Source organism: Heptranchias perlo, chromosome 17 (genome assembly GCF_035084215.1).
Source record: "Heptranchias perlo isolate sHepPer1 chromosome 17, sHepPer1.hap1, whole genome shotgun sequence".
In the NCBI taxonomy this organism is placed as follows: Eukaryota; Metazoa; Chordata; class Chondrichthyes; order Hexanchiformes; family Hexanchidae; genus Heptranchias; species Heptranchias perlo.
Window position 1 is genome coordinate 33030350 of NC_090341.1, and position 22455 is coordinate 33052804.

Genomic DNA, 22455 nt, shown 5'->3' on the forward strand with positions numbered 1-22455 from the left:
AGAGAAATTTATAAATTGATCAAGACACTACCAGATGGGAATGCTCGATCAGGGAAATGTAACCGGTGATTGATCAGAGGTACTTTTGTTCTGAAAACACTGCCACTTACAAAAGTTGACAATCGAAAGCCAATGGTTTTGCTTTCTCTTGATGCTCCTCATTCTAATTTGTCAAGGGCACAACCCCACATTCAATGTTTATTTCAGGCATACCCAGACGAAAGTAAAAGATTGAACAGAAAGATAAACAATGTCATACACTATCCTGACTTGGATGTATATCACCATTCCTTCATTGTTACTAGGTCAGTATCTTGGAATTTCCTACCCAACACCATCATCACAAAGAATGCAGTGATTCAAGGAAAAGGCCACCACCACTTTCTTGGGACAACTAGAGATGGACACCAAATGTAGCCTTGCCAGCATTGCCTCCACCCTGAGAAGAAATGAGAAAATAGTGCTGGTCACCATAGTGCTTCACTAACTGGGATATTTGTTTTGCTGTCCTTGTATGTGATAATGTAAAGGTGCTGCATCCAAAATGCCTGTAGTGGCTAGACTAAAATGAACATGTCAATAGCTAATACTGAGTGGGACTTTGGGCTATATCCTTAAAAGAAAATTAGTCTTATGCCCTCAAGAGGACAGATGTCCATGTAGACAAGTAAGGATATAACCTTTCAACATACCTGTTAAGTTTAAATGAGTTGGACACTTGATGAATAAATGTTCCAAATTTAACTGGAGTGAGTGACCAGTTGTTCTATCACTGTATTGCATATTTCTTTTTAGAACAATTTGATAGCTATTTTTCAGCTGACTGAAATCTTTTGTTTTGTGTATGATTTAATTTCAGCTGCTCTTTTCTTCGTTACCTATGAGTGTACAAAATCTGTGCTGGGACCTCGTGTGTCTACAAATAAGGCTCCATTTGTACACATGATTGCTGCTTCTCTTGGGGAGATGGTGAGTGCTGAATGTTATGCTGCATCTGAAAGTTCAAATGTTAAAATAATCACACACAAACCTAATGTCTTTGAATTTTTGGATCTTCACACATTTCCTGTTGGTCTTTTTGTCACACTTTTGCACCAACTTTTCCAAATACATAATTGTCACTATCTAATTGCACAAACTGATCCCTAATGGCACTATTATCTCTGTCCAACAAATCACTCAAAATGTTTCCTGAACATTTTTGACTTGCAATTTTTTCCTCAGTAGCTGAAATTCCTCATGTCCAAAATAATTTTTATACAAAATAAAAATTCAATAATGTACACAATTCACAATAATAGGATTAAATGCATCCATTGAATATGCCTCTTTCATGCTTTTATTAGTTTTTACCTGAAGGCCTCCGTCTCTAAGCTTGACATTTTTTCCTAGAGCTGTGATGCTATGCGTTGAATTTAGTGTGTGCAGGGTTCCGAATTTCCCAGAATGCATAGTACATTTAAGTCAACTGTATTGATGGTATTTTTCTTCAGTTTCTAGCACTTTCTCCTCAAATGTTTATCAATTATTTGAAGAAAGGCTAGTGCCATATTGTATCTCTGGCATGTTAGCTACTTGGTTAAATGTGAAGTGTTATCACTTTTTGATCCAGGCCAGAGCACGCAGAATTAATAAACTTTTCGCTCACCTTTTTAAAAGATGGTTCTGCATTTGTAATGAAGTATGATGTGTGGCATGTGTTGTACTATATTTTAAAATAAACTGGATTTCTTGTGGCATTGCTCATGGTTAGCTGGAAAGTACACTCTTTAATAGGGTATAATGCACAATATATCAGGATCATTGATTTATGGTGACTGAATAAGTCAAATTCTTTGTGGTATTCTGGGATTTTTGCTGGTGTTTTATGGATTGAATTATTTAACTTGATCCATTTTATCATGAAATCCATAAATGAGTAGCATTGATTATATAACCTTTACCCATCTGTATTTAATGTTATAACTGAGATTGTAAAATACATTAAAACAGAATGATGGTATTTTAAGTTTGTTGCTCTCCTCCTGTTGAAATTTTTTCTTTTTAATGTTGGACTCTGCTCAGTTGTAAACAATTTTACAACACCAAGTTATAGTCCAACAATTTTATTTGAAAATCACAAGCTTTCGGAGGCTTCCTCCTTCCTCAGGTGAATGTCAAGAAATCCTCGAACCTTTCGCATTTATAAATCACAGAACAATACCTGGTGATTACAGATAGTCTTTCCAACTGCCCGTTGCCAAGGCAATCAGTGTTCAGACAGAGAGGTGTTACCTGCAGGGCCACCGAATATACAAACAACCAAAAAAAAAGGCAGAAACATCCGGAAGGAAGAGAAAGACAGCAAATGACCCGTTATATTAAAAACAGATAACTTTTGTTTGCTGGTGGGGTTACGTGTAGCGTGACATGAACCCAAGATCCCGGTTGAGGCCGTCCTCATGGGTGCGGAACTTGGCTATCAATTTCTGCTCGACGATTTTGCGTTGTCGTGTCTCTCGAAGGCCGCCTTGGAGTACGCTTACCCGAAGGTCGGTGGCTGAATGTCCTTGACTGCTGAAGTGTTCCCCGACTGGGAGGGAACCCTCCTGTCTGGCGATTGTCGCGCGGTGTCCGTTCATCCGTTGTCGCAGCGTCTGCATGGTCTCGCCAATGTACCATGCTCTGGGGCATCCTTTCCTGCAACGTATGAGGTAGACAACGTTGGCCGAGTCACAGGAGTATGAACCATGCACCTGGTGGGTGGTGTCCTCTCGTGTGATGGTGGTATCTGTGTCGATGATCTGGCATGTCTTGCAGAGGTTACCGTGGCAGGGTTGTGTGGTGTCGTGGACGCTGTTCTCCTGAAAGCTGGGTAATTTGCTGCGAACGATAGTCTGTTTGAGGTTGGGTGGCTGTTTAAAGGCGAGTAGTGGAGGTGTGGGGATGGCCATAGCGAGGTGTTCGTCGTCATTGATGATATGTTGAAGGCTGCGGAGAACATGGCGTAGTTTCTCCGCTCCGGGGAAGTACTGGATGACGAAGGGTACTCTGTTGGTTGCGTCCAGTGTTAGTCTTCTGAGGAGGTCCATGCGATTTTTCGCTGTGGCCCGTCGGAACTGTCGATCGATGAGTCGAGTGTCATATCCCGTTCTTACTAGGGCGTCTTTCAGCATCTGTAGGTGTCCATCGAGTTCCTCCTCGTCTGAGCAGACCGTGTATTCGCAGGGCCTGTCCATACGGGATGGCCTCTTTGACGTGGTTAGGGTGGAAGCTGGAAAAGTGGAGCATCGTGGGCTTGCGGTCGAGTGAGGTGCTGAGGTGCCCGTCTTTGATGGAGATTCGTGTGTCCAAGAAAGAAACTGATTCTGAGGAGTAGTCCATGGTGAGCTTGATGGTGGGCTGGAACTTGTTAATGTTATCGTGCAGTCTCTTTAGTGATTCTTCGCCGTGGGTCCATAGAAAGAAAATGTCGTCTATGTACCTGGTGTATAGCGTTGGTTGGAGGTCCTGTGCAGTGAAGAAGTCCTGCTCGAACTTGTGCATGAAAATGTTGGCGTATTGGGGTGCGAATTTGGTCCCCATGGCTGTTCCGTGTGTTTGGGTGAAGAACTGGTTATCTAAGGTGAAGACATTGTGATCCAGGATGAAGCGGATGAGTTGTAGGATGGCGTCTGGAGATTGGCTGTTGGTGTTGAGTATTGATGCTGTCGCAGCGATGCCGTCATCGTGGGGGATACTGGTGTAGAGTGCCGAGACGTCCATCGTGATGAGAAGTGTTCCTGGTTCAACTGGTCCCTGGGTACTGAGTTTTTGTAGGAAGTCTGTAGTGTCGCGACAGAAGCTGGGGGTTCCCTGTACGACGGGTTTCAGGATGCCCTCGATGTATCCAGAGAGGTTCTCGCACAGGGTTCCGTTGCCTGATAGGACGTCCGGGTGTGTTGGCTTTGTGTATCTTTGGGAGGCAGTAGACGTCTCCCACGCGGGGAGAACGTGGGATGAGAGCACGTAGGATGCTTTGAAGGTCTGGATCGAAGGTCTTGATCAATTTGTTGAGCTGGTGGGTGTGTTCTTTAGTCGGATCTGCGGGTAACCGTCTGTAGTGTTCCTGGTTGTTCAGTAGTAGGTATGCTTCTTTGCAATAGTCCGTTTTGTTCTGTATGACATTGGCTCCTCCTTTGTCTGCTGGTTTGATGACTATGTTACGGTTGGTCTTGAGAGCGTTGATGGTGTTGCGTTGTGCTCGGGTGACATTCTGGACTGTCTTCTGAATGCGGCTGATGAATCTGGCATTGACTCATTTCCTGACAGCTTGAGCATACATGTCCAGCTGAGGGCAGCGACCCTCCGGAGGAGTCCAGTTTGACTCTTTCCTCTTCGGTTGCTGTACCGCGGATCCCTCTGTCTGCTGTTCCGGATCGTTGATTGTCTCATTGGGTTCGCTGCTGAAATCTTGGGGTTTGTGGAAGAATTCCCGGAGCCTCATTCTCCTGATGAATTCCTCTGTGTCCGCCGTGAGACTAATGGGGTCCATTTTGGTAGTGGGGCAGAAATTAAGCCCTCGGCTGAGAACTTCGATTTCGTCTGGTTGAAGGGTGTGGTCGGACAAATTGACGATAGACTTCCCTGTGGTTGCAACCGTGGTACCGGGGGAGGCTTGATCGATGCTGGTGGTGATGCCGAGTTTCTCAAGCTTCCTGCTCTTGGTTTTCATGTAGGCAGCGTAGTTCCGTTGCCTCGTCTATTTGGCGGTATCTCGTAGCTGGTCTGCTGTGTCCTGAGTACAGGTTGAGAGTATGGACTCTATCTTAGTTTCGAGGTTGCGGCGTCTGCTGTAGAGTTGGTGTACGAGATGGCTGCGGATTGTGCGAGAGGTACGACGGCAGAGTCTCTCAGCGTAATCCGAGTTGTATGTGGACTTGAGTGGGTTCGTGAGAACCTCTCTGGATACATCGAGGGCATCCTGAAACCCGTCGTACAGGGAACCCCCAGCTTCTGTCGCGACACTACAGACTTCCTACAAAAACTCAGTACCCACGGATCAGTTGAACCAGGAACACTTCTCACCACGATGGACGTCTCGGCACTCTACACCAGTATCCCCCACGATGACGGCATCGCTGCGACAGCATCAATACTCAACACCAACAACAGCCATCGACGACATTTTCTTTCTATGGACCCACGGCGAAGAATCACTAAAGAGACTACACGATAACATCAAGTTCCATCCCACCATCCAGCTCACCATGGACTACTCCTCAGAATCAGTTTCTTTCTTGGACACACGAATCTCCATCAAAGACGGGCACCTCAGCACCTCACTCTACCGCAAGCCCACGGACAACCTCACGATGCTCCACTTTTCCAGCTTCCACCCTAACCACGTCAAAGAGGCCATCACCTATGGACAGGCCCTACGAATACACAGGGTCTGCTCAGACGAGGAGGAACGCGATGGACACCTACAGATGCTGAAAGACGCCCTAGTAAGAACGGGATATGACACTCGACTCATCGATCGCCTGTTTCGACGGGCCACAGTGAAAAATCGCATAGACCTCCTCAGAAGACTAACACTGGACGCAACCAACAGAGTACCCTTCGTCGTCCAGTACTTCCCCGGAGCGGAGAAACTATGCCATGTTCTCCGCAGCCTTCAACATGTCATCGATGACGATGAACACCTCGCTATGGCCATCCCCACACCTCCACTACCCAACCTCAAACAGACCATCGTTCACAGCAAATTACCCAGCTTTCAGGAGAACAGCGTCCACGACACCACACAACCCTGCCACGGTAACCTCTGCAAGACATGCCAGATCATCGACACAGATACCACCATCACACGAGAGGACACCACCCACCAGGTGCATGGTTCATACTCCTGTGACTCGGCCAACGTTGTCTACCTCATACGTTGCAGGAAAGGATGCCCCAGAGCATGGTACATTGGCGAGACCATGCAGACGCTGTGACAACGGATGAACAGACACCGCGCGACAATCGCCAGACAGGAGGGTTCCCTCCCAGTCGGGGAACACTTCAGCAGTCAAGGACATTCAGCCACCGACCTTCGGGTAAGCGTACTCCAAGGCGGCCTTCGAGAGACACGACAACGCAAAATCATCGAGCAGAAATTGATAGCCAAGTTCCGCACCCATGAGGACAGCCTCAACCGGGATCTTGGGTTCATGTCACGCTACACGTAACCCCACCAGCGAACAAAAGTTATCTGTTTTTAATATAACGGGTCATTTGCTGTCTTTCTCTTCCTTCCGGATGTTTCTATGCTTCTGCCTTTTTTTTTTGGTTGTTTGTATATTCGGTGGCCCTGTAGGTAACACCTCTCTGTCTGAACACTTTGATTGCCTTGGCAACGGGCAGTTGGAAAGACTATCTGTAATCACCAGGTATTGTTCTGTGATTTATAAATGCGAAAGGTTCGAGGATTTCTTGACATTCACCTGAGGAAGGAGGAAGCCTCCGAAAGCTTGTGATTTTCAAATAAAATTGTTGGACTATAACTTGGTGTTGTAAAATTGTTTACAATTGTCAACCCCAGTCCATCACCGGCATCTCCACATCTGTGCTCAGGGCATTTCTTGCATTCATTTTAATATGTACTTCAAATGTATGAACACGATCAACCATTTCTGATTGAATATTAATACACCCAGATTGATTCTGGCCTTTTGTTCCTAGTGTTCCTGCATGAATCACTGGTTAGGCTGTAGCTGGAGCAGTGTGTCCAGTTCTGGGCACCACACTTTAGGAAGCATGTCAAGGCCTTAGGGTGCTGAGGAGATTTACTCGAATGGTACCAAGGATGCGTGGAGAGACTTGAGAAGCTGGGGTTTTTCTTCTTCGAGCAGAGAAGGTTAAGGGGAGATTTGATGGAGGTGTTCAAAATCTTGAAGGGTTTTGATAGAGTAAAGAAACTGTTTCCTGTGGCAGAAGGGCCAGTAACAAAGAGACACAGATATTAGTTAATTGGCAGAAGAACTGTGGATGAGATGAGGAGAATTTTTTTTATGCTGCAAGTTATCATCTGGAATGCGCTGCTTGAAAGTGTGATGGAAGCAGATTCACTAATAACTTTGAAAAGGGAATTGGATAAGTGCTTGAAGGGAAAAAAATTACAGGGCTATGGGGAAAGAACAGGGGAGTGGGACTAACTGGATAGGTCTTTCAAAGAGCAGGCATGATGGGTCGAATGGCTGCCTCCTGTGCTGTTATCATTCTATGATTCTATTACACTCGCAGTGCATAAAAATACTAGCCACAGCCAAATGTAAATACTGCTTCTGTAGTGCATATGACTATATAGTGTATCACTGCATATAATAAAGTTTTTGGCCTTCTCAATATCACAATTTGGGGGAAAATTTGTTCTGTAAAATCACTGAACATTTTATTTGCACATATTCAATCTATATTTTAAAAACCTCTAACTTTGAGTTTATTTTGATGCAAAAGTGTATGGGCCTCAAAAGGTTTGTTATACGCTGCTGTATTTCTTAAGTACTGTGTTTTTGTAGATATTATTCTGGTTTAACTTCATTTGTATTCAGCGTATGTATTCCTGGAGAGCTCATTTGTCAAGTTGAAGTGAATCGCTTACTTGCATTTATAAACCTTTTCTCCCTGAGGACATACTAGAAAATACAGTGTGACATGACAAGGCAAAGCAATTGGCAGGCATTTAACTTGGCATGTCAACTCATCCACAAATTTTGAGATGCCAAAAGCTACTTGAAACAAAATACATTACATTTATAACAAATGACAATGGCTGCCTGATTCCATTGTTTTTCCCTTTATTGTACAGTAATGCTTAGATAATTTTGCAGGGGTATAAACAAAGGTGACATTATCAGGAATAATCTATTCCTTACTAAGTTGAAAAACTACTCAAAAAATTTACATTTGTTGAGTGCCATATTCTGGCAGTAGAGAATGGAAATTTGGAAGTATTGCAGTGTAACAAATTTAACATACAAATGTGAACAATAAGAAAGTCTGCAGTTAACCCTTTCCCTATTTTAGTAAGCATAGAAGAGGATTGGGCTGATATTTAGCACAGTGCTTCACTATTTGAGCAGTTTCCACAATGATCTGACTGCCAAGCTGGAAGCTACCACTTGGCTGTCCTTCTCACTCATCTCCTTTTCTCCCCCCGCCCCCCCCCCCCCCCCCAAAACCAAATTGCCTTCGCCCCACCAATGGCAGCTGTGCCTTCAGCCATCTAGCTATATAAATGGGGATTGTTGATTATTTTAAGACTAACTCTCAAGTATTTTCTCCTATCTGTTGGCATGTTTTTTGGAAGGTAGTGAATTGTACATTGAAGCAGTGATTACGTAAAATATTGTGTAGCTGTGGACTTGAATTTCAAGGGACACTGTCCGTATATAGTAGTTGCTTTTTAAAGCAAAAATGTGCACTGAATGTAAAAGTTAAAGCCATTAAATCATTGATAACTGTTCTTTTTACTAAGGTTGTCTCTCCCTTCCTCATGACCAGTCCTTTTGGTGCTAAGAGTGAAATTTAATTTTCACAAAAATGTTTAGCATGACCTCTTGTGAAGTACTTCGTATTCTGAACCTTATGCTGCTGCACAGAGGTGCTTGCTAAAGATCTACTAGTGCCATGTCTCTGCTGGATAGATTAAATTCAGAAGTAACTGTGGTGAATATGTTGTGTCCTATCATGTCTTCGGGAAGTTTCTACTTTTTTAATTGAATTGAAATTGTACATGTTATGTTGAGCAGAATATATTGTTTCTTGCGAAGGAAAACTGCAAATCTGAAACAAAAACTGGAAATGCACAACACATCAGTCAGTATCTGTAAAGACAAAAGACAGGGCATGATGTTTTGGGTATGTATCCTATATCAGAGTAATGAAGGCTACACACCCAAAACACCATAACCTGTCCTTTCTATTTACTGATACTGACTGACCTGTGGTGCATTTTGTGTTTTTTTACATCTTGTTTGATACCTGCTTTCATAATCCCCACTGCAGCAATAATTCCAAGTGCTACCTGTAGCACTAAAACATACATGTTACATACAAGATACTTGTTCTGTGTCTTTATAGTGCTGAAAATCTTAAGGTGCTATTTTTCAGAGCCTAATAACAATTGTCAAAGGTATGCACATGCAAAAAAGAGCCTAATTGCCAGTTATGATGCTTGATATTGTAATTATGCAGCTTACTGATGGGTTAATGTGACTTTAACTCCACCTATAACTCAGAAGATTTTGTTTTTATGTGGAAGGCATAAATAAATAATTGGATTTTACCTTTTTTAAAGCTTGGTACTCCTATCGTTTTATAATTTTAATGAGCTCCTAAAACTGAAAATCTGGTTGGTTTTCAAAATACAAGGTTTTCCAATAAGACACAGGTTGTCTTTTATTTATTGATTGTTTCCAATCTGCTTGAATGTGAGAAAGCATCACTTCACATTGGGAACTGATTGAGGAGATGGAGTGTTTATCTGTTGAAGAGTGACAGAGCACTTTGTCTTCTCAATCAGCTCTTTCATCCATGGATCTGATGGCAATTTTTGCTTTTTTCATTCAGCCAGGACAAATACAATCAATTGATCCACTTAACAAAATACCGTTTGTAGTTACTATTTTATACTCTTGAAAACTTCTGTTCCACTTTGAAGATGAAATGTTCCTCCCCCATGCTGTTTTCTCTCTGGGAGAATGGTTCCACAGGCAGCTTTCATTACCCCACCAACCAGCTACTCTTGTAATGCCGGCAGACAGCATAGACAAGCCGAATGTTATATTTAGCACATATTTATAAGCGAGCACTTGGGGCAGAGGAAACAGGACAAACAAACACATTCGCCATGTATAAATACAAACAGGACTGGGTTTTGAGGACTAGAGCTTGAGTATCATTTGGTGCTGGGGCAGCCGGTGGAACACTGTACCATGTATTCCTTGTAAGTAAATTTAAATTTATTAATTGATAATTGTTAACTCCAATTTAAAAAAAAAAGTTTTAAGTTATGAGTATTTATAACTTTTTAGCACGGTGATCTGCACATGTGAAATAGTTTGTGATTAAGCAGCCGTAATGTGATATGCTCTGAGTTAGTTTTTTTTAATTCGTTCATGGGATGTGGGCGTCGCTGGCAAAGCCAGCATTTGTTGCCCATCCCTAATTGCCCTTGAGAAGTGGTGGTGAGCCGTCGCCTTGAACCGCTGCAGTCCATGTGGTGAAGGTTCTCCCACAGTGCTGTTAGGAAGGGAGTTCCAGGATTTTGACCCAGCGATGATGAAGGAACGGCGATATTTTTCCAAGTCGGGATGGTGTGTGACTTGGAGGGGAACGTGCAGGTGGTGTTGTTCCCATGTGTCTGCTGCCCTTGTCCTTCTAGGTGGTAGAGGTTGCGGGTCTGGGAGGTGCTGTCGAAGAAACCTTGGCGAGTTGCTGCAGTGCATCCTGTGGATGGTACACACTGCAGCCACAGTGCGCTGGTGGTGAAGGAGTGAATGTTTAGGGTGGTGGATGGGGTGCTTTGTCCTGGATGGTGTCAAGTTTCTTGTGTGTTGTTGGAGCTGCACTCATCCAAGCAAGTGGAGAGTATTCCATCACACTCCTGACTTGTGCCTTGTAGATGGTGGAAAGGCTTTGGGGAGTCAGGAGGTGAGTCACTTGCTGCAGAATACCCAGCCTCTGACCTGCTCTTATAGCCACAGTATTTATGTGGCTGGTCCAGTTAAGTTTCTGGTCAATGGTGACCCCCAGGATGTTGATGGTGGGGGATTCGGCGATGGTAATGCTGTTGAATGTCAAGGAGAGGTGGTTTGACACTCTCTTGTTGGAGATGGTCATTGCCTGGCACTTGTCTGGTGCGAATGTTACTTGCCACTTATCAGCCCAAGCCTGGATGTTGTCCAGGTCTTGCTGCATGCGGGCACGGACTGCTTCATTATCTGAGGGGTTGCGAATGCAACTGAACACTGTGCAATCGATGGAGGGAAGGTCATTGATGAAGCAGCTGAAGATGGTTGGGCCTAGGACACTGCCCTGAGGAATTCCTGCAGCAATGTCATTGGGCTGAGATGATTGGCCTCCAACAACGACTACCATCTTCCTTTGTGCTAGGTATGACTCCAGCCACAGGAGAATTTTCCCCCTGATTGCCATTGACTTCAATTTTACGAGGACTCCTTGGTGCCACACTCGGTCAAATGCTGCCTTGATGTCAAGGGCAGTCACTCTTACCTCACCTCGGGAATTCAGCTCTTTTGTCCATGTTTGGTACAAGGCTGTAGTAAGGTCTGGAGCCGAGTGGTCCTGGTGGAACCCAAACTGAGCAGCGCTGAGCAGGTTATTGGTGAGTAAGTGCCGCTTGATGGAAGGTGTCGTCGACAGTGCTATCACTTTGCTGATGATTGAGAGTAAGCTGATGGGGCGGTAATTGGCCGGATTGGATTTGTCCTGCTTTTTGTGGACAAGACATACCTGGGCAATTTTCGGGTAGATGCCAGTGTTGTATCTGTACTGGAACAGTTTGGCTCGAGGTGCGGCTGGTCCTGGAGCACAAGTCTTAAGTACTACAGCCGGGATGCCGTTGGGGCCCATAGCCTTTGTCGTATCCAGTGCATTCAGCTGTTTCTTGATATCACGTGGAGTGAATCGAATTGGCTGAAGACTGGCCTTTGTGATGGTGGGGATATCGGGAGGAGGCCGAGATGGATCATCCACTCGGCACTTCTGGCTGAAGATGGTTGCAAAAACTTCAGCCTTGTCTTTTGCACTCACGTGCTCGACTCTGCCACCATTGAGGATGGGGATGTTTACAGGGCCTCCTCCTCCCGTTAGTTGTTTAATTGTCCACCACCATTCACGACTGAATGTAGCAGGACTGCAGAGCTTTGATCTGATCCGTTGCTTGTGGAATCGCTCAGCTCTGTCTCTAGCATGTTGCTTCCGCTGTTTAGCTTGCATGTAGTCCTGAGTTGTAGCTTCACCAGGTTGGCACCTCATTTTTAAGTATGTCTGGTGCTGCTCCTGGCATGCTCTTCTACACTCCTCGTTTAACCAGGGTTGATCCCCTGGCTTGTTGGTAATGGTAGAGTGAGCAATATGCCGGGCCATGAGGTTACAGATTGTGCTGGAATACAATTCTGCTGCTGATGGCCCACAGCGCCTCATGGATGCCCAGTTTTGAGCTCCGAGATCTGTTCTGAATCTGTCCCATTTAGCACGGTGATAGTGCCACACAACACGTTGGATGGTGTCCTCAGTGCGAAGACGGGACTTCATCTCCACGAGGACTGTGCGGTGGTCACTCCTACCAATACTGTCATGGACAGATGCATCTGCGATGGGTAGATTGGTGAGGACGAGGTCAAGTAGGTTTTTCTCTCGCGTTGGTTCGCTCACCATCTGCCACAGGCCCAGTCTGGCAGCTGTGTCCTTCAGGACTTGGCCAGCTCGGTCAGTAGTGGTGCTACCGAGCCACTCTTGGTGATGGACATTGAAGTCCCCCACCCAGAGTACATTCTGTGCCCTTGCTACCTTCAGTGTTTCCTCCAAGTGGTGTTCAACATGGAGGAGGGCTGATTCATCAGCTGAGAGGGCGGTAAGTGGTAATCAGCAGGAGGTTTCCTTTCCCATGTTTGACCTGATTCCATGGGGTCCAGAGTCAATGTTGAGGACTCCCAGGGCCACTCCCTCCTGACTGTATATCCCTGTACCGCCACCTCTGGTGGGTCTGTCCTGCCGGTGGGACAGGACATACCCAGGGATGGTGATGGAAGAGTCTGGGACGTTGGCTGACAGGTATGATTCTGTGAGTATGGCTATGTCAGGCTGTTGCTTGACTCATCTGTGGGACAGCTCTCCCAATTTTGGCACAAGTCCCCAGATGTGAGTGAGGAGGACTTTGCAGGGTCGACTGGGCTTGGTTTGCTTTTGTCGTGTCCGGTGCCTAGTGGTCTGTCCGTTTTTATTCATCCAGTTGTGTTAAGTATCCTTTATCCTCCTGTCAGATCCTGAGATTTTTGTGCTGAAGCAGTTAATGATGCTGACATGGGCAGTCCCAAGGAAAGTGATTTAAAATCCATGCACACCTGTATAAAATGTAAACAATTTTACAACACCAAGTTATAGTCCAGCAATTTTATTTTAAATTCACAAGCTTTCGGAGGCCTCCTCCTTCGTCAGGTGAACGATGTTAAAATAAAATTGCTGGACTATAACTTGGTGTTGTAAAATTGTTTACAATTGTCAACCCCAGTCCATCACCGGCATCTCCACATAAAATGTTGACATGCATATGGAATATTAAAACATACGTTATCTACTGGAAGAGCTCATCTGATCTAAAGTTTGTACATTAAGTGTAGTCAGTTTGGAATGTATAATGTCATTTTGTTGGACTGTGGAATGTGAAACACTGGAGTCAGAGAAGAGAATATCCACTTTCAGTATTATGATTGTTACATTTTTAAGTTTGGTGAAAAAATTAAAAGAAATTATGACCATTAGCAATTCTTTGGATGGGGCCAGTAGGAAAGATGACTTTTACCAACATATCCTGCCTGAAGATGACCTTGCAGCCAAAACGTTATTTCTATTGTGCATGTTTTTACCATTTGTGAGCTCTGAAACTGGTGATGAGGATTGCTGAATGCTTTAAGGTACAGTTTTCAGGTAGTCTTTTCATGCAGTGAACCTCACCTTGAGGATGTTGTCTCAAAGCAACAGTATCCCTTAGTATTCTTCCTTATTGATTGTGCTTTTTGTGAGGAAGATCATACTATAGTAAGGTCATGTAACATCCAGCACCAAAAATTCTCAAAAGGTAAATAGGATTATTTTGATGTACTGTATTTTCAGCAATTATTTTATCTTGGTCGAAACAATCAATTAGCACAGTTCAATTGGCTTTTCATGCAAGCAAACTTTTTTTTTGTGACCGTGTGGAACTGAATTGTTGACTGCTTTTCACTTTAAACAGAACCACATTGCTGTATTTTTGTCCTGCATGGAATGAGAGATTAAGAACTAAAACAAAACAAATGTAATGTTAACACTGAGCAGTTTCCTTTTAATTGTGGTAAGTTACCAGTAATTTTCTTAATGTATAGTTCTCATTCCTTAAAATATTATGGTGACTGCATGCAATTTAGTATATTTCAGCACTACATATTTGACAAAAGCAGGATTTTGCATAAGTATGTCACCGTCCCTTCTAAATAGGTGGGATGTTTATGCAGGCGTCTTATTGCTGGATCCATCATAGAATCTGAAGTATTGTGACACTTTCCAAATCAAGCACTCCTATCAATATCTTTAATCTGCAACAAAGCTGCACACATCATTACTGGACCTATAAGGTGTATGGTTTACAGTACTTAATAAAAACAAACACAAAATGTCACCAGAATATTCTGTGATCCAGCTGCTGGCTTTCGAGGAATAAATTGAATCTATGTTGGTAACTGTTTTATGAAACAATTACTGGCATTGTTGATGATAACCAAGCAACTTTACGTTCAGTGATGGTTAAGAAAAAAATGTTAATGGTCTTCTTTGTCAAGAAGCCAATCTATTTGCAAAAAGTACACAGTAAAAGGAACTATCCAGTCAAATGGACCAAATAATACAATAAACCGATCATGCCTCTAGGAACAGTCAGTGCTCATAAGGTTGAGAGTGCAGCAAAAATTAAGTTTTTGTTTGTCAAATGTCTAATGCAGCATATGTAAATTAGGAGGTGCATAAGAGCAAACAGTGACTGACTGACTTTGTTTCATGCTTGGACTTTTAATTGTCCCTCTCACTTTGAGCATAGCTGAGATTCAGAACCTGTCCCTGACCATTGTGGTGCATTAAGCATTACAATTGCCACTATTTGCAACTCTCATCAGTAAGAGGGCAGTAGAATCATGGAACAGATTACAGGTAGGGTTGGTAGAACAGAAAACGTTTTTTTTTAAAAAAGACTGAATTCCTGTTGGAAAAGGGGGTACACGGCTATTAGTTCTAAATTTATGAATTGTACATTTCTCCGGAGTATCTAAACCAAAGTGTAAAGGGCCAGTTTCTGCCAAAGCCAGATGAAGGGGAAAGAAAGGGAGGATTATTCATTTGGACCCAGGCAGGAATATTATGGATCCAAGTCAATGAACTTGCAGACGGATGGTGAAAACTGGGTTCCTCATATCTGGTATCAGGCACTTCCATGTCAAGTGCTACTGATGTGTTAGAGCTGTTCTTACGGTGGAGCGTTGACGTTAGTACACTGTCAGTGCTCCAGAAATGGTCTGAAGAAACGTATTGTGGTACAATCAAAAAGTGAATATGACTTTGTCTTAATACACTGCTCTCCAGTGCAGTTGGACTTGGGTGGATTGCTGTGATGTGCCGCATGGCAGACAATGCAGGAATTGCCAATTGATTCAAATTCTTGTGATCAATGCATGGAAAGGACTTTATCATGCATCAAACAGAGAAAATTTCTGTACTCTGTTTTATATGACTTTAAATAGAGTAAAATGTATTGAAGATTGGCTTCACTTTCGCTGTATTTTCGAGGTTTTTGTCCATTTTGAAGTGTTAATGTATGAGTTTGCAGACTGGGGAAAAGAGGAATTCATTATCCATAATCTGACCCATTGAGTTCTCCTCAAAGGAAGTCTGTTACATGCCTCAAGTTTAAGATCTGTGACATGAAAGGCTTCTTTTGGTATAGAGACATTCCTGTTGGTTGTTGTCTGCGTTTGTGTTCCATGCCCAACTTTCAATTCCATTTCAGTAATTGTCATTCTGATTCCTTTCCTAGCTTTAAGCACTGGGATTGGTAACGATAGGAATTTGGTGAGTGGGAACTGGGTGTAGAGGGGGAAAGGAGGCGATAAGTAATTTAAACCAAAGAACAACAGTAAATAGATCTGATTACTTAGATTATTTAAGGGGATTAAAATTAACTAAATAGAGGATAGCAACATTAAAGGGATTGGAATCACATTAAATCTGGTGTACATAAATGGGAGTGACGGGGATACTGAAGTTAAACAAAAAAACAAGGCTAATTAGTCACACATCAATCTGAAATGAAGCTAAATATAATCTAGATCTCAAGCAATAGAAAAGTTGTAGTTGTGGGGGATAGATCTCTCTCACTCACTCGCTCTCTCGCTCTCTCTCTCGCTCTCTCGCTCTCGCTCTCTCGCGCTCTCTCGCTCTCTCGCGCTCTCTCGCTCTCTCGCGCTCTCTCGCGCTCTCGCTCTCTCGCGCTCTCGCTCTCTCGCGCTCTCGCGCTCTCGCTCTCTCGCGCTCTCGCTCTCTCGCGCTCTCGCTCTCTCGCTCTCTCGCTCTCTCGCTCTCTCGCTCTCTCGCTCTCTCGCTCTCTCGCTCTCTCGCTCTCTCGCTCTCTCGCTCTCTCGCTCTCTCTCTCGCTCTCTCACACCAGTGGTAGGAAAGATTATGGACTCTACTCAGCGATGTAGTTGACAAACACCTAGAAACTGAAAATATAATAGCACTAATGCTTAACCAACCCAACTGAATTCTTTGAAGTAACAAAAGGTAGACAAGGATAATGTCGTAGATGTAATTCATTTGGATTTTTAAAAGGCCTTCAATAATATACTGCATTGTAGATGCATGACCAAAATCAGAGCATGTGGAGTCGGGACAGGTAGCAGAATGGATAGCAAGCTTGCTGCAGAACAGAAAGCAGAGTTGGGGTTAAGGGTAGCTACTCAGACTGGCAAAAGGTAGGAAGTGGTGCTCCACAATCAGTGCTGGGACCATTGTTGTTCACAATTTACATCAACTATTTGGACTCTGGGATTGGAAGTATAATTTCAAAATTTGTAGACAACACCAAATTGGAGCGTGTAGTTAATACAAAGGAAAAATACATCAAAATGCACCAAGACATTAACTTGCAGAATGGGTGTGTAATTGGCAAATGAATTTCAATATAGATAAGTGTGAGGTCGTAAATTTTGGTAGGAAGAATAAGGAGGCCACATACTGATTGGATAGTCGTCTAAATGGGGTAGAGGAGCAAAGGAATTTCGGGGTACAGATACACAAATCACTAAAAGTAGCGACACAGGTTAATAAAGTCATAAAGCAAACAAAGTATTGGGGTTCATTTCTAGAGGGATAGAATTGAAAAGCAGAGAAGTTATGTTAAACTTGTATAGGACATTGGTTCGACTACACGTAGATTACTGTGCACAGTTCTGGTCTCCATACTCTCGAAAGGATATAGAGGCATTGGAGAGGGTGCAAAAAAGATGCACAAGGATGATACCAGGACTGAGGATATCCTTATCAGGAAAGGCAAAACAGGCTGGGGCTCTTTTCTCTAGAAAAGAGAAGGCTGAGGGGTGACCTGATGGAGGTCTTCAAGATAATGAAAGGGTTTAATAGGGTGGACATAGAGAAAATGTTTCCACTTGCGGGGGAGTCCAAAACTAGAGGTCATAAATATAAGATAGTCACTAACTAGTCCAACAGGGAATTCAGGAGAAACTTCTTCGCCCAGAGGGTGGTTAGAATGTGGAATGTGCTACCACAAGGAGTAGTTGAGACAAATAGCATAGATGCATTTAAGCGGAAGCTAGATAAGTACATGAGGGAGCAAGGAATAGAAGGGTATGCTGATAGTTAAATGAAGGTGGGAGGAGGCTTATGTGGAGCACAAATGCCGGCATAGACTAGTTGGGCCGATTGACCTGTTTGTGCTGTAGTTTCAATGTAACTCGATGTAGTGGGTGGGAATATTGCCTAACTGACATTCAAGTGTCACACAGGAAAGTTCATAGTCTAATTTCTCCATAAATCTTGCTGATTATTGGGCTGCTTAAGAAATATGTCCTGAAGAAGACATTAACTTGTGGGCTGCTTTCAAAGTATTTCTGCCATCAGCACATTGTCTATTTCTGCATCTGCAATTACATTACTTGTAAACGAGTTTGACTCTTCACCTGAATACGATAGTGTAACAGTGTGATAGTTATTAGTTTTCAGCATGGACAGGACAGTATGGTGGATATCCCATGTGGTCTTGAGTTGTACTGTATAAGAAAGATAATTGTTAATTGTAGCACATCAGTGTATTCACAGAACAGTGTGAATTTCAATTGACAGGATAATTCTACTTATGGAAATTGTCCTTTTGCTGTGATCACAAGTTTAAAAAGTGTTGGGAGGGAACCTAATCATGAGACAATTTTTTAATAAAGTGATATGGGCTACTCTCTTTGCATGAATTTGGGATGGAGTGGTTCCAGCAGTGCAGATGGGTTGGAGTGCCATTTACTCCATGCCTGATTTTAAAATGCTACTGGTTTCATGAAACTGAGAATGGAATAAAAATGGGTTAGATTTTTACATTCCATTTTCATCCTACCTGAGCCTGGATTTGAATGCAGTGCAGAAATCCAGAATGTTGGCAGTCTTGAGTGAAATGAACTTGGAAGCCTCTCTCCATTTCCCATTGAATATGTCGATATCACAGCAGTACTCCTAATTTGGAACAATTGGTGTTAATTCTCTTATCTCAATAAGACCATGAAGATCAAGGGTATTAGGTGTAACGGTGCAGTGGTTCTGAGACTGAGCTTCGTGGCTTGTACTGAAAAGTGCAAAAACAATTCCATTTGTCTCCATCATTCACCCTGACACACAGCACTATAGAATGAGAATATTGTATGTTTATTTTGGAGGAGGGCTGAGAGCGATTGTTTTCTTTCTCTCATCTCTCCTCTCTTCTGTCTGTGCCAAAAATAGCTTCTCTCCTTGTAACCAACTTTAGTTAACAAGTGGGGAAATGGGAAGTGACTTTTTATCTCTTAGGGTTAAGACACATGGTGTTGCTACATTTCAGTTTCTGAAGTGAAGACCATTTGCTGTGGGATGAGAGAGCTGTCAGTTTCACCTTTTTGAGATGAGATGCTGTTACGAGATATCCCACCTGGTGGCCAGGCTGTGAACTTGCTCTCGCTCTCGCACCCACACACATCAACTGCTGAGACTTGAACCTGTAGCAGTTGGTTTCTGAATATGTACTGCATCACATGGCTGAGCAAGCATGACTAGGATTTATTGGGGAAAATAAGGCATCCATGAGATTCATCTGCTATTGCAATGTAAGTTTTTGGATGTTTTAGTACTTAATTTGACAGTGTTTAACCAAAGTTTCTGTCTATCTTGATGCACTTCAGCAGATTTTCCAGTTTTGCTGTCCGTTTGCTACACTGAGAAGATGCTTAATTCAATTCCATGTAGTTCACCTCCAATTAATCATAAATACCTTGCCGTTGAAGTGACCATTGCTCAAATTTTTTACACTCCAGTTGTTCATCCACCTACAAAGTTTGAGAAGTCCCATGGTGGTGAAAAATATTTTTTAGTTGAAATTCTGTATCCTGTAACCTTGTATCTGGTGCCATTTCTCTTTTTTTCATCTGCCTTTGCAAAATGGCATTATTCAGAAGCCTTCCTGGTTTCATCCATTTTAAAATGCTGATTGCTTGCTTCAGTGTTTCTGTAAAATGTCAACTGTGTCCTTTGAATTGTAGTTGCTGTTGTGCTTGGTCACCCTGAAACACCAATATGATTTACCTTAACCTAATAGTCGCCCAGGAAATGGGATTGCTACCATAAAGACCTGCTGTGAAACGCAGGCGAGAGTTGTGGTCATATCAGACCAAATCCCCAATTAAACCTGGAGTGGAAATTGCCTGTAAATAAAGATGAATGGAGTCTGAAACCCTCCGACACAGCTAGCAAATTCATCATACAATTAGGGGCTGAAACCTGTAAATTAGGACCTGTCAGCCACACACACAAACTGCACAAGCAACAAATAAAACTGGTTTTATTACATGTAAAAATGTTATGGGGATATACCGATAATACAAAAAACCTACAGAATGTTTAGCCTATATCATACGTTATGATACAGTGCTGGTTTTAATCATCAAAACACAGTAACAAGGGATTCATAAAATAAAAAATCAAGTTTTTAATGTACACCTTACAATTTCAGAAAGTTCCAGGATTATTCATACTCAAATGTAATTCAGTGCATTTTGAATCTTCTAAATGGTTGCGCTCAAAATATTTTCACAGCCAACTTTAATACTATACGAAGTAATTTATAATTATTGTGTTTAAAGATATTAAATGGCATTTATTTCAAAACATGGTAGTATAAATATGGTACAATAGAGGGTTTTGCAAAGTAGCATTATCCACTTCCACCCTGAAGGGGTCAGTCTTGCCACAGCAAATTTTTTTTTTGAATTCTGATGTGTCCTTTTCACTGCACCGAAGAAGATAACCAGATTGTTCTACTTTTAAGAAGGATGCATGCTATCCTGTAAAGTTACCATTTTTTTTTAATTGCACGTGATCAAGAAATTTTTATATTTAAAAAAAAATCCCTTTCTCGTTTTCTGTGTAGTATCTGAGGAGCATGTCATATTTAGGTTTTTTTTTATTTCATTCATTTTAGGCAATAAGCTAATTTTCTAGGTGTAATGCAGCTAAATTTAATTAATTCTGGACAAAACATATTTGTAGAGTTTATAATCTTTATTTGAAACATTTTTTGTTGGTCAAATGATTCTATAACCTATATTTGCCGTAAGTTAGTTTTTTTTCCTGTCAGAAATTCACCATCATTGGCCAGTTCGAAGGTTCTAAGAGATAGATATTCTCAATGCATTGAGAGGACTTTTTAATTCTAGATTGCACCCAGGTCTAATGTACTCGAGCCCAAACATGATCAACACAATAAGCTAGGTGCGCCTTCCAGGAGCTTGTGGGCAGGGTGTGACCTGTCATTGACACTTAAGAGGCTGTGGATATTGGGATTATGGAAGCCACCAGTTTCATAGTTTTTAGTGCCTGTCTTTTCACCAGAGCTTGAAATTAAATATACTCTGTCAGCAGTCCCCTGCAGATTCCCTTGTTTTATTTGTTTTTTGTGAACTGAGCATTAGCCTTGGATCTCCAGGGATGAAGTCAGTGCGGCACCACCTTTTTAATGGTTCCTCAAAAAATTGCAATTCCACAGTAGCTCTGGCCAGTAGTGGAATGCTACGCACCACATTGTCATTCAAAAAAGGAGTGTTGATTGTGGACTGCAGCATCTCCTGCCATAATCTTTGTTCTAAAAAAAAATGCTACTTTTATTGTGTATACAGAATTGACTACCGACCTTTTGGGAGGCATATCAGTCAAAGGATCCCTCACGCATAGATTCTGTATCAGAGGCCACCTCAGTAACAGGAGAACTGGATGTTGGCCTAAGATCCTCTGCAGAAAGTCCTTCTGAGACTAGTGTTTGGCAACACGCTGGAGCTGTGTAGCAGATTGATAAAGGTGCCAACCTGCTACTTTTTAGCTGTGTCCAGCCCAATTGCATTAAAAACTCTCCACTGGGTGGAGTCATACCTAGCACAAAGGATGACGGTAGTGGTTGTTGGAGGCCAATCATCTCAGCCCCAGGACATTGCTGTAGGAGTTCCTCAGGGCATTGTCCTAGGCCCAACCATCTTCAGCTGCTTCATCAATGACCTTCCCTCCATCATAAGGTCAGCAATGGGGATGTTCGCTGATGATTGCACAGTGTTCAGTTCCATTAGCAACCCCTCAGATAATGAAGCAGTCCATGCCCGCATGCAGCAAGACCTGGACAACATCCAGGCTTGGGCTCATAAGTGGCAAGTAACATTCGCGCCAGGCAATGACCATCTCCAACAAGAGTGTCTAACCACCTCCCCATGATATTCAACGGCATTACCATTGCCGAATTCCCCACCATCAACATCCTGGGGGTCACCATTGACCAGAAACTTAACTGGACCAGCCAAATAAATACTGTGGCTGCAAGAGCAGGTCAGAGGCTGGGTATTCTGTGGCGAGTGACTCACCTCCTGACTCTACAAGGCACAAGTCAGGAGTGTGATGTAATACTCTCCACTTGCTTGGATGAGTGCAGCTCCAACAACGCTCAGGAAGCTCAACATCATCCAGGACAAAGCAGCCCACTTGATTTGCACCCCATCCACCACCCTAAACATTCACTCCCTTCACCGGCGTACTGTGGCTGCAGTGTGTACCATCCACAGGATGCACTGCAGCAACTCGCCAAGGCTTCTTCGACAGCACCTCCCAAACCCGCGACCTCGACCACCCAGAAGGACGAGCAGCAGGCACATGGGAACAACACCACCTGCATGTTCCCCTCCAAGTCTCACACAGTCATGACTTAGATATATATCGCCGTTCTTTCATCGTCGCTGGGTCAAAATCCTGGAACTCCCTTCCTAACAGCACCACATGGACTGCAGCGGTTCAAGAAGGTGGCTCACCACCGCCTTCTGAAGGGCAATTAGGGATGGGCGTAAACGCTGGCCTCGCCAGCAATGCCCACATCCCATGAACAAATAGGAAAAA

General features: G+C 43.1%; 1 protein-coding gene across 6 annotated transcripts in view; it reads left to right on the forward strand.

Annotated features, from left to right (window-relative positions):
• Positions 1 to 22455, forward strand: part of slc25a26 (solute carrier family 25 member 26) — a 213009-nt gene that overhangs the window by 24123 nt on the left and 166431 nt on the right. For all 6 annotated transcript variants that reach the window (XM_067998865.1, XM_067998869.1, XM_067998871.1 and 3 more), the window contains one exon: positions 860 to 969. In XM_067998865.1, coding sequence (XP_067854966.1) covers positions 860 to 969 — 110 coding nt within the window. The remainder of the gene's footprint in view (positions 1 to 859; positions 970 to 22455) is intronic.